The sequence below is a fragment of the Melanerpes formicivorus genome, unplaced genomic scaffold (genome assembly GCF_026170545.1).
Source record: "Melanerpes formicivorus ecotype bairdi unplaced genomic scaffold, bMelFor1.0.p_v2 SCAF_43, whole genome shotgun sequence".
Taxonomy (NCBI): Eukaryota; Metazoa; Chordata; class Aves; order Piciformes; family Picidae; genus Melanerpes; species Melanerpes formicivorus.
The window spans coordinates 1515618-1528376 of record NW_027142395.1 but is presented as its reverse complement, the minus strand read 5'-3'; the positions used below and the strand labels follow the sequence as shown (position 1 = coordinate 1528376).

The window sequence follows — 12759 nt, the reverse complement described above, 5'->3', positions numbered from 1 at the left end:
TGCCCTCTACAGCTACCTGAAGGGTGGTTGTAGCCAGGAGGGGGTTGGCCTCTTCTCCCAGGCAACCAGCACCAGAACAAGGGGACACAGTCTCAAGCTGCACCAGGGGAGGTTCAGACTCGAGGTGAGGAGGAAGTTCTTCACCGAGCAAGTCATTCGGCATTGGAACCGGTTGCCCAGGGAGGTGGTTGAGTCATCGACCCTGGAGGCGTTCAAGGGGAGATTGGACGTGGCACTTGGTGCCATGGTCTAGTCATGGGGTCTGTGTTGATAGGTTGGACTCGATGATCCCCGAGGTCCTTTCCAACCTAAGTGATACTGTGATACTGTGATGCTTAGCCTGGAGAAGAGGAGAGGCTCAGGGGAGACCTTCTTGCTGTCTACAACTCCCTGAAGGGAGGTTGTAGTCATGTGAGGAGTTTCTTCTCCCAGGCAACATGTGTCAGAACAAGAGGACACAGTCTCAAGCTGTGCCAGGGGAGGTTTAGGCTGGATGTTAGGAAGAAATTCTTCTGAGAAAGAGTGATTGTGCATTGGAATGTGCTGCCCAGGGAGGTGGTGGAGTCACCAGCACTGGAGGTCTTTAAGAGAAGACTTGATGGGGTGCTTGGTGCCGCAATTTTTTTTATTAGATGGTGTTGGGTGATAGGTTGGACTTGTGATCTCTGAGGTCTTTTCCAACCTGGTTTATTCTATTCTGTTCTATTCTATTCTATTCTATTCTACCATGTATGTGAATGAGTAGATTTAGGAACCACAAAACACTTTATTCCTTGAAGTGTTTTAATTTTCTGTGCATTTGCATTTCTGAAGTAAAAATGTAGTATGCCTTTGTGACAGTTTAGGCTGTGCCTTTAAGCTAGGAGCTACAGCTGGGGTAAAAAGGAAAACAAAAGATTGTTCTAAACAACCGCTTAGACGTGAAATGTACCCTAGCAATATCCCACATTCTTGTCTCACTCCATCTTTTTCTGCTGTCATGCATGCTGCTCCTGGACAGAGAGACCTCTTATCATCTAATGACCTTGAGATAAGCATACTGACTTCTTAACAACACTTTGAGCTAACTAAAAACCCCTCCAATATTTCTCCTTTTCTCTTTTCTTCTAATTAGCCAGAGGGAAAAAGGAGGGAGAGGTTGGGGGGAGAGCAAGTTGGAATCCTCCTGTTCAAGGAGGATTTCTGTGCTGTTTGCTCTTTTGTAAAACACTTGTACCATATTTTAAATAGTGTATATTTTGTGTATATTCATTGCATTCCATTAGTGCTTGTAAAGTACAGCTTCTTCATTTGCTTCTCCAACTGACTTCATCTGAGCTGTTGCTTGATGTGGGTGGGTTAAACCATCACAGCCTCACTCACAAAAGAAGTTACATCAGTGCAAACCCCACTTCAGATTCAATACAATAAAAAAATTGCAGTGTTTGACATAGGAAATAAGGAAGATCTTGGAAAACAAGATCACAAAGAAGCTGTGCATTATCTCCTGTAGTAGTAGGTTGTATGAATTGACCCACAAGTATAAAACAAGGCATGTTGAATTTCCAGGATCAATGTCCTTGAACCCCTAATGAGAATTTTGAAACCAAAATTTGCAAATCCTTCCTTGGAGAACAGCACTGGAGACTCCAGTCTGGGAGATCTGAACATGCCACAGGGCCTGTGAGAAGGGTTCAGTCAGGCTAGGTTGCCAATCAGGTACCTCATTTTTCTTTAGACCCCCTATTGCATGCTAGCAAAGAAATTCTTCTTCACAGAGTTGTTCTAGAACCAGCTGCTGCACAGAGGTGGGCAGGGGGACACAGGACTGCCCTGGGCTGTTTAGCCCTGGAGAAGAAGTGATGGACCTGGCCCTGCCCAACATCTACTCCCAGACAGCTGGAGCCTGCAGTTGAAGGCAGTGGAGAAGAAGATGTAGTCATTCTAGCTGTGCTGCCCCTCACTGCACCAGGGATGTCAAATGGATGACAGTCCAGGTTGCTCTGAAGTTGGCTTAAAGATGTTTCCATGACATTATATTTTCCTGCATAGAATGACCATAGCATCTTCATCTTAACAGTCTGCCTGGAATCTACCTTGAAACTGCAGCTGTTCTTTATCTCACCTTGCTATTGGGGAATACCAGGTCACAATCATGGACTTGTGTCTAACATTTTATATACAGTTTTAAAGTAAAGAGGGCAGATGTACAGCTAAGGTACCAAGATGAATGAACAAATTTCCTCATTTCATGCAAGCAACTGACATCCTGAAAAATATTAATGAAATGGAGAATTGTGCCCTAGAATAAAAAAGCTTTAATAGTTTGAACTTCATCCTCCACTGGACTGATCTGCAGAGGCTAATGCTGTATTACATTTCTGATCAGATTATTTGTCCCGAAAGTCCCTGGCTGACCAAGAAGCTTCATTTGTAGCCAACAGGTGGTTTGTTTTTTTGCATTCTGCTGCTCTTTGCATCACAACAGAGAGCAGCCTCTCCAGAGACAGGTGTTTGTTCCATTTGCTTTATAGAGCTGTCTCTTTAGTGTTGTTTTCTGTGTTATGTGGGTGCCTCTTGGCTCTTCTTCCTGACACAAGCCAGATGAATAAAGAACCCACCAGGACTCCAGCTACTGCAGCCACAATGACAGCCCAATAAGGGACTGAAGGTTCAGTTTTCTCCAAGTTGAGATATGAATTTCTGAATCCACTGTTTCTCAGTGTGGAAAGAAATGGTTTCTCCTACAAAGGGAGAGCAAAGGTTTTAGGACAACGAACCACATGGAAGGCAACATTTAGTCAATATCCCATTGTCCCTCCCCAGAGAAAAGCTGTCAATCTTTAGATAGACTATCAACTGTTTCTGCCTTCTGTCTATCTTAGCTCAAACTCTTTGCTGCCCCATTGCCTGAAAGTTCCTAAAACAAGCAAACAAAAAAAACCCCACCCCTAAAGTAAGCATCTCAGAGACTGATGGCATCATCTTCAAATTTGTTTGTTACTGACAATCAAATGGAAATACACAGACACATTAAAACTGGCTTAGAGGAGATCTTTTCTACTGCAGTGAGGAGAATGTTTTTTTTTTCATTACAATTTAAGTAGCTTTTCCTGTGTGACAAAACCAAGAGTATATTTAGCTATTTAAAGCCTTCACAAAGGTAATCCTTTAAAGAATTTTTCCCAATAAGAAGAAAGGAGAAAAATCAAAGTAGTAGATGAAGAGTGTGGACATCTTGGCCCTTACTTACTGGGTTTGGACACTTGAGTTTTGATCTGTCGCGGGTAAAGTTGTTGTAAGTCTGTTTTTCTCCGACCGGCTCCAGCTGAAGAAGGCAAAAGCATGGTGAACATAATGATAGGTTTTTTTTTTTCCTCCTCAGAATCTCCTGACTTAGATAATTACACCTTTTTGTTCATTCTTTTGGTGATTGCAATAATGAAGAAACGTGGTTGAAGATGCACCACAGGAAAGTTTTCAAATGTTTTAACACTCCTGAACTGAAGACACTGAGACTCTGATGTACTGTCTGCAGAAAAACTGTCAGGACACAAGGAGCAGGAGAAGCCTTTCCTTATCTTGCACTGAGTGGAGGCGAAAATAGCTCTGAATACCACATACTTTGAATATTCTGCTAAAACAAAGTGGTTCACTATATATCCAGTTCTCCCCTATACACATCCCAAATGAGAGTATAAACCACAAAGAGAGAGAACCCACATGACAGATGTTAGTCATGTTACTTAGCACGATACTGAAAGAAAGGTGCTTAGGTGTCACAGTGATGGAATTGACTTCAGAAATTATGCAGAGTTACAGAGACAGGATGAGACGGTGCCAACCTTTGCAGTCTTCACTCAGACAAGAAATTCTGGGAGGTTTAGCTGAGGCTAAGTTCACAAGGTTGCAAGAAGTGAGTTAAATGCAGCTTTTCACACTATCAGTTGTCACCTACGTTGTGGCAGCTGACCATAAGCTCACCCTGAGTCCATTTCAAGCTCAATATACATGCAGGCTAACGACACAGCATTTGTGGTTGGCTGGAGGGCACATCCCATCAGTTACCATAGGTAGGCTAACAAGCAGAGGCTTGCTCAGTTATGTCACCTGAAGTGTTCACAACTGTGTATGGACATGCCTGAAACAATGACTTCAGGACTAGCCCACAGAGACTCACAGAACTGTCATCCAACGCTTCTGGGAATTCAGTGCAGAGGAGAGCAGGTGTTTCTGCTCTTGTCTATGTATGCATTTACTGTCCTCAAGTGATTAAAGTGTCAGCTGCGTTGGGGAGAAAGGGAGAAATGATGCCACAGCAAGCCCAACACAACACAGAGAAAACAAATCCCATTCCTAAGATTCCCATACGGAAAAACTGAGTTTCTTTAGTTCTGTTAAAAACAAAACAAAACAAAACTAAAAGAAAATAAATAAACCCAGACCAAATCAAAACAAAAAAAAAAACAAATAAACCCAGACCAAACCAAAACAAATCCAAACAAACCAAACCAACACAACACAACACAACAAGGGGGAAGAGGAGGCTGTATCACCTTTGGAAGGAGGGGAAGGCTTCTCGAGGTATGTTCAAGGAAGCTGTTAGATTATGTAGGAATAAAATTAGGGAGGCTAAGGCCCAGCTGGAACTGAAGCTGGCCACCTCAGTCAAAGACAATAAAAAGCATTTTTATAAATATATTAACAATAAGAAGAAGGGCAGGAAGAACCTGAACTCCCTGGTGGACCTGGAGGGGAACACAGTTACTGAGGATGAGGATAAAGCTGAGGTCCTGAACACCTTCTTTGCCTCTTTGCCTCAGTCTTTGCCTCAGTGTTTAACAGCAAGGCAGGAGTTCAGGACGAGTGGTCTCCGGAGCTGGGCGTTGGGGTCGGGGAGCAGAGTAATACCCTGGAAATCCATGAGGAGTTAGTTCGGGACCTGCTGAGCCACTTGGATATCCACAAGTCCATGGGACCAGATGGGATCCATCCTAGGGTGCTGAGAGAGCTGGCGGATGTGCTAGCTAGGCCACTCTCCATCATTTTCCTCCAGTCCTGGCTCACCGCTGAGGTCCCAGATGACTGGAAATGGGCCAACATGGTCCCCATCCACAAGAAGGGTCGGATGGAGGAACCTGGAAACTACAGGCCGGTCAGCCTGACCTCAGTGCCAGGGAAAGTGATGGAGCAGATTATCCTGGCAGCAATAACTGCGCACCTGAAGGATGGCCAAGGGCTCAGGTCCAGCCAACATGGATTCAGGAAGGGCAGATCCTGCCTCTCCAACCTGATCTCTTTCTATGATCAGGTGACCCGCCTGGTGGATGTGGGGAGGCCTGTGGATGTGGTCTACCTAGACTTCAGCAAGGCCTTTGACACCGTCCCCCACAGCAAACTGCTGACTAAGCTGTCAGCCTGTGGATTGGACCACTACACTCTGTGCTGGGTTAGGAACTGGCTGGAGGGCCGGGCCCAGAGAGTGGTCGTGAACGGTGCCACATCCAGCTGGAGGCCAGTCACCAGTGGTGTCCCCCAGGGATCAGTGCTGGGCCCTGTCCTCTTCAACATATTCGTTGATGATCTGGATGAAGGGGTAGAGTCAGTCATCAGCAAGTTTGCAGATGACACAAAGTTAGGGGCAGATGTTAGTCAATTAGAGGGTAGAAAGGCTCTGCAGAGGGACCTCGACCGACTGGTCAGATGGGCAGAGTCCAATGGGATGGCATTCAACAAGTCCAAGTGCCGAGTGCTGCACTTTGGCTATGGCAATCCCATGCAGAGCTATAGGCTGGGGTCGGAGTGGCTGGAGAGCTGCCAGACAGAGAGGGACCTGGGTGTGCTGATCGACAGCCACCTGAATATGAGCCAGCAGTGTGCCCAGGTGGCCAGGAGGGCCAATAGCATTCTGGCCTGCATTAGGAATAGTGTGGCCAGCAGGAGCAGGGAGGTCATAGTGCCCCTGTACTCTGCTCTGGTTAGGCCACACCTTGAGTACTGTGTCCAGTTCTGGGCTCCTCAGTTTAAGAAGGACATTGAGACACTTGAGCGTGTCCAGAGAAGGGCAACAAGGCTGGTGAGAGGCCTTGAACACAAGCCCTATGAGGAGAGGCTGAGGGAGCTGGGATTGTTTAGCCTGGAGAAGAGGAGGCTCAGGGGTGACCTCATTGCCCTCTACAACTACCTGAGGGGTGGTTGTAGCCAGGAGGGAGTTGGCCTCTTCTCCCAGGCAACCAGCACCAGAACAAGAGGACACAGTCTCAAGCTGCGCCAGGGGAGGTTCAGACTCGAGGTGAGGAGGAAGTTCTTCACCGAGCGAGTCATTCGGCATTGGAACCGGTTGCCCAGGGAGGTGGTTGAGTCATCGACCCTGGAGGCGTTCAAGGGGAGATTGGACGTGGCACTTGGTGCCATGGTCTAGTCATGGGGTCTGCGGTGTCAGGTTGGACTCGATGATCCTCAAGGTCCTTTCCAACCTAAGTGATACTGTGATACTGTAACACAACAAAGCAGAGACTGAAAAATTAAAAGAGAAAGATGAACCATGGCAAAATGTGATTAGGGAAGGGAAGAAAGCTAACAAGTGGAAAGATGATGAGAAACAAAACAGAATGCCAAGTTTTGCTGACTGTTTTGGGGTGCTGCTGGACTCATAGGAGTCCTGATCCCCGTGCCTGCCCACCAGCTAATGTTGTAAAGACTGAATTTGGTAGTTTTATTGCATCTTAAAAGGAATAGCTCAAATTCTGATGTGGTTATTTGCATGATGTGTGGCTGCACACATCTTATTTGTAGATAATTGTAACAGTCCCTGTGCCAGGGCTCTCGATAAGGAGCCTGGCACACAGCCCAGACAAGGGATGCTAAGGTGCAGAAATCTGTAGCCAACTGCCCTTGCTTCATCTCTTTGTGCTCTGTTCCTCAGAGGCATTAGCTTCTGATCTTCGAAAACGACAGTATCTGCATGTTCATGAGCATGCAGGGCAACTTCTGGAAGAAACACACAGCTTCTCCAGAGTATGTGGCAAGCATGGAGGCAGTACACAAGCTCAACACGCTGGCTGTGTGCTCGTCTTCTGGGGCAGGGTACTGATGAAGTGAATTTGGGACTAGTGGGGCACCCTTAGGACCACAGAATCCTCTGACTTCAGAGGGCAGGAGCATGCTTTTCTTTGCATGTAGGTAAACAAAAAAAGGGCAAAGAACACCATGGTGAGGGAAAGGCTCCTTAAGCCATTGCCATCCCTCCATACCCATGCAGTGGCCAGGCACAGGCTGGCCCTTTACGTGTGCTGAGAAGAATCCATGTCATTTGGCTGTAAGCCTCCAGCCTGCTGAGCTTTTCAGGGAATGGGAAAACAATACAGCCTTACAGTAAGCTTGCACGGCCTCACCATACATGGACTGAAAGTAAAAACCAGAGTTGTCTTATAAGAAACAGATTTAAATAGTAAACAGTAAAATCTTCAGCTGGCATTGACCAGCAGCTCTCTGTGGAAGGGAACAGTTGGGCACTGCAGCAGTAAGAACATGATCTCTGCCACCTGAGTAGAAAGCTTTGTGTCGCGTAGGAAATGAGTGACAGTCTGGACAGAATAAAACTCTGGTGGTATAGAAAAAGGACTGATGATGATTCAGGAATGAGTAGTGGCCAAAAGGAACACCACATGGCAGCAGAACACAAATTTAAGGCTACCATATGTCCAGGTATTGTCGCCTTTTCTTCTTGGAACCTCAGCAATGCTCAGTTTGAATGTTTTCTACATTTGCCTGGGGTTTCCGGGCCACCACCAGCCCTGTTTCAGCTACCGCACAATGAACCCTACCAGACTGCTGTCATCTGGAGTCCCAGACAACAAAGCCTGTTGGAAAGCAGGCAGGTTTGGCATGCATGCACAAATCGGTTACCCAGAGCATGTGCATGCATTGTACATCTTCTGCTTTCTCTAACACTTGACCTACAGCTCATACGCTATACTGAGCAACTGCACAGCTTTCTGCCTTGCATCTCCCAGGGCTTTTGCTCCAGTTCATTCTGGAGAATCATGAGGTCCTCACTTTGCTCAAAACTTTATTTATGCTGAAAAGAAATTCCCCTCCATTTATGCCTGTTCATTCTACAAACCAGGACACAGGATAGCTGCTGTCACAATGTGTGTGGGCACCTGTGTCTATGAGACAGGAGAGGGAAAGATTGCTGTGGCATGAAAATACCACAGACTTCCTTGCACCATGGGGAACACAACAGTTCTGAAAGCAGCTGTGGCTTTGCAGTTATCAAGTCCAGCATGTGTCTCTTTTCACAGAATCACAGAATCAACAAGGTTGGAAGAGACCTCAAAGATCATGAAGTCCAACCTGTCACCCAACACCTCAAGACTACTAGACCATGGCACCAAGTGCCACATCTAATCCCCTCTTGAACACCTCCAGGGATGGTGACTCCACCATCTCCCTGGGCAGCACATTCCAATGGACAACAACTCCTCTGGGAAGAACTTTCTCCTCACCTCCAGCCTAAACCTCCCCTGGCACAGCTTGAGACTGTGTCCTCTTGTTCTGGTGCTGGTTGCCTGGGAGAAGAGACCAATCTCCACCTGGCTACAACCTCCCTTCAGGGAGTTGTAGAGAGCAATAAGGTCTCCCCTGAGCCTCCTCTTCTCCAGGCTAAACAACCCCAGCTCCCTCAGCCTCTCCTCACAGGGTTGTGCTTGAGGCCTCTCACCAGCCTCATTGCCCTTCTCAGGATATGTTCAAGAGTCTCAATGTTACAGACTTCCAGCACTATTCAAAAGCTATCATTTCCCCTACAACTACAGAAGGAATGTGACTGCAAGCAGAGGCATCATAGGTATGACTTCAGCCCCCCCCATTTCTGTAGTGACTCTGCTAGAATTGCTAGAGTGGGTGGTACAACATGTCCGCAATATTAATGGCAGAAAGAATAGATCACATGCAGTTTTGCCTTATAAATCTAACAGAATTCACTGAAGAAGGCAAGCTCATTCCAGATTGGCTGGAGAGCAGCCAGGCAGGAAGGGACCTGGGGGTACTGGTCGATGGTAGGCTGAACATGAGCCTGCAGTGTGCCCAGGCAGCCAAGAGAGCCAATGGTATCCTGGCCTGGATCAGGAACAGTGTGGCCTGCAGGAGCAGGGAAGCCATTGTGCCCTGTACTCAGCACTGATTAGGCCACACCTTGAGTCCTGTGTCCAGTTCTGGGCCCCCTCAGTTTAGGAAAGATGTTGAGTGTTGGAAGGTGTCCAGAGAAGGGCAACAAAGCTGGGGAGTGGCCTTAAGCACAAGTCCTATGAGGAGAGGCTGAGGGAGTTGGGGTTGCTCAGCCTGGAAAAGAGGAGGTTCAGGGGAGACCTTATGGCTGTCTACAACTACCTGAAGAGAGGTTGTAGCCCAGGTGGGGGCTGGTCTCTTCTCCCAGGCAACCAGCATCAGAATAAGAGGACACAGTCTCAAGCTGTGCCAGGGGAGGTTTAGGGTGCTTGGTTGCATGGTTTTGTTGATTAGGTGGTGTCAGATGATAGATTGATTAGACTTGATGATCTCAAAGGTCTCTTCCAACCTGGTTAATCCTCTCCTCTCCTCTTCCTCTCCTCTCTCCTCTCCTCTCCTCTCCCTCCTCTCCTCTCCCTCTCCTCTCCTCTCCTCTCTCCTCTCCTCTCCTCTCCTCTCCTCTCCTCTCCTCTCCGAACCTCTCTCTCCTCCTCTCCGAACCTCTCCGAACCTCTCCTCTCCCTCCTCTCCCTCTCCTCCTCTCCTCTCCTCTCCTCTCTCTCCTCTCCTCTCCTCTCCTCTCCTCTCCTCTCCTCTCCTCTCCTCTCCTCTCCCCCTTCTCTCCCCCTTCTCTCCCCCCTTCTCTCCCCTTCTCTCTCCCCTTCTCTCCCTCTTCTCTCCCCTTCTCTCCCCTTCTCTCCCCTTCTCTCCCCTTCTCTCCCCCTTCTCTTCTCTTCTCTTCTCTTCTCTTCTCTTCTTCTTCTTCTTCTCTTCTCTTTCCTCTTCTCTTCTCTTCTCTTCTCTCTCTCTCTTCTCTTCTCTCTTCTCTTCTCTTCTCTTCTCTTTCTCTTCTCTTCTCTCTCTTCTCTTCTCTTCTCTTCTTCTCTTCTCTTCCTCTTCTCTTCTCTTCTCTTCTCTTCTCTACACATTTTCAGGAAACCTACATGACTGAAAGTTTAACTGTGCTAGCTTTTTTCCTTCTTTATTGACCAAGTTATTGACCAAATGAGAAGGGACATTTTTATTTTTGAATGAGCAAAAGTCTTGCACTGTTTTATGCAACGTGATCACATCAGTTTGTGTCCCTAAGCAATGCAGACTAGAAGGGCCTCAAGAGTTGAGAAGCTTCCCCCCTCTCTTTTCAGGATATCAGTTTTATATATTGTTTGTTGTTTTGTTTTAGACATCTTGCTCATGATCTTTCCTAGAGACTGCTACCATAAACACAGAGAGGTCTAAGTCATAACCACTTACCATATTATTCCAGAGAGCCATGGCCATCTCAGCATATCCTCTTAGACTGAAATGAAAGCAGTCTGCAGCAAAGAAACTCAGGTCTGGGTTGCCATTCTGTATAAAAGCAAAAAAGTATTTCTCAGCACAATTTAAACTTTCAGATCTGTAATGTTTTATCGTATAATGCACTGCCTTCAGCATACCCACCTCACAATTCTGGTATCTCTCTAAAGGCTACACATGTGCTTATATTTTGACAATGGAAATAAACTCAGATACTCCTAACTGAATACAGAGTACAGAATTAACCAGGTTGGAAAAGAGCTTTGAGATCGAGTCCAACTTATTACCCAACACCATCTAATCAACTAAACCATGGCACCACGTACCTTATCCAGTCTCTTCCTAAACACCAACCTCATGAGGTTCAACAAGACCAAGTGAAGGGTCCTGCATCTGGGTCGAGGCAATCCCAGGCACAAATACAGGCTGGGCAGTGACTGGCTGGAAAGCAGCCCTGAGGAGAGAGACTTGGGGGTGCTGGTGGACAAAAAGCTCAACATGAGCTCTCAGTGTGCACTAGCAGCCCGCAAAGCCAGTCAGATCCTGGGCTGCAACAGGAGAAGTGTGGCCAGCAGGTCAAGGGAGGTGATCCTCCCCCTCTACTCAGCCCTGGTGAGACCCCACCTGGAGTACTGCGTCCAGTTCTGGAGCCCCTAGTACAAGAGGGATATGGATGTGCTGGAAGGTGTCCAGAGAAGGGCCACGAGGATGATCGGAGGGCTGGAGCACCATCTCCTATGAGGACAGACTGAAGGAGTTGGGGCTGTTCAGTCTGCAGAAGAGAAGGCTCCGAGGTGACCTAATTGTGGCCTTCCAGTATCTGAAGGGGGCCTACAGGAAGGCTGGGGAGGGACTTCTCAGGATCTCAGGTAGTGATAGGACTAGGGGGAATGGAATGAAGCTGGAGGTGGGGAGATTCAGGCTGGATGTGAGGAGGAAGTTCTTCCCCATGAGAGTGGTGAAGTCCTGGAATAGGTTGTCCGGGGAGGTGGTTGAGGCCCCGTCCCTGGAGGTGTTTAAGCCCAGGCTGGACGAGGCTCTGGCCAGCCTGATCTAACGTGGGGTGTCCCTGCCCATGGCAGGGGGGTTGGAACTAGATGATCCTTGTGGTCCCTTCCAACCCTGAGTGATACTATGAAACTATGATACCTCCAGAGATGGTGACTCCACCACCTCCCTGGGCAGCACATTCCAATGGCCAGTCTCTCTTTCTGGGAAGAACTTCTTCCTAATAGCCAGCCTAAACCTCCCCTGGCACAGCTTGAGATTGTGTCCTCTTGTTCTGGTGCTGGTTGCCTGGGAGAAGAGACCAACCCCCAACCTGGCTACAGCCTCCCTTCAGGTAGTTGTAGACAGCAGTAAGGTCACCCCTGAGCCTCCTCTTCTCCAGGCTAAGCAACCCCAGCTCCCTCAGCCTCTCCTCACAGGGCTGTGCTCCAAACCCCTCCCCAGCTTCGTTCCCCTTCTCTGGACACATTCTAGCAACTCAACATCTTTCCTAAACTGAGGGGCCCAAACTGTGGAGTGAATAGTGCATCCTGGGACCTTTTGTGTAATGCAGCCTGCTCAACCTCACACAGCAATTCTAGTAACAAACCTAAATTTATCATTAAACTAACAAATCACATCTCTTATGTGAACTCTACCACTGATCCTCACTCCATCTTGCAAAGAATTGATAGAAAATGGTTTGCTTATTCTGGCTTATAAAACTTCCACAGCTCAGAGTCACAACATTTCAGGGGTTGAAATTTTGCTGCTTTTTCAGGCAGGGCTACTAATTGTGGGCTTATATAGTTGTCACAAATGTCTTTCACAGGGAAAAAAATTCCTCCTCAGTATGGCAACCATTCCTTGGGCTTGAAAGCTGACAGAACAGAATGGGAGCGATATGGCAAAATAATCAGTATTGTGCAAAACCTCATGGTTTTGATTAGCATTCACCCTGATTAAATGTACAGCATACACAATGCTAAGATGGCTAGAAGTCTGCTTCCTGTTTTCAAGCTGTGATGAACCATGCATGCAAGCATTGGTCTACATGCGAAGGAAACGTAGGCATACTCCAGCACCTCAATTAGAAAAATATTGGGGTGAATACCAACGAAGCCCACAAACAGGAGAAGCAAGAGGGGAACGTACAAGCAGCTTAGATGAAACCAGAAGGTGCTTAGGTCTAATGTGTGCACACTACAAACGATTCCTAAAGCCATTCTGAGTCACAGACAGCACAGTCTTTCCTGTCTTCTC

The 12759-nt window shown here is 47.3% G+C and overlaps 1 protein-coding gene across 1 annotated transcript in view; it reads right to left on the bottom strand.

Annotated features, from left to right (window-relative positions):
* Positions 1-646: 646 nt before the first annotated feature.
* PLB1 (phospholipase B1) overlaps positions 647-12759 on the bottom strand; it is a 116283-nt gene continuing 104170 nt past the window's right edge. Inside the window, exons 56-58 of the mRNA XM_068158823.1 lie at positions 10465-10560; positions 3233-3307; positions 647-2723 (exon numbers count right to left, since the gene is read on the bottom strand). Of these exons, the coding sequence (XP_068014924.1) occupies positions 2508-2723; positions 3233-3307; positions 10465-10560 (387 nt within the window). The 3' untranslated portion in view covers positions 647-2507. The remainder of the gene's footprint in view (positions 2724-3232; positions 3308-10464; positions 10561-12759) is intronic.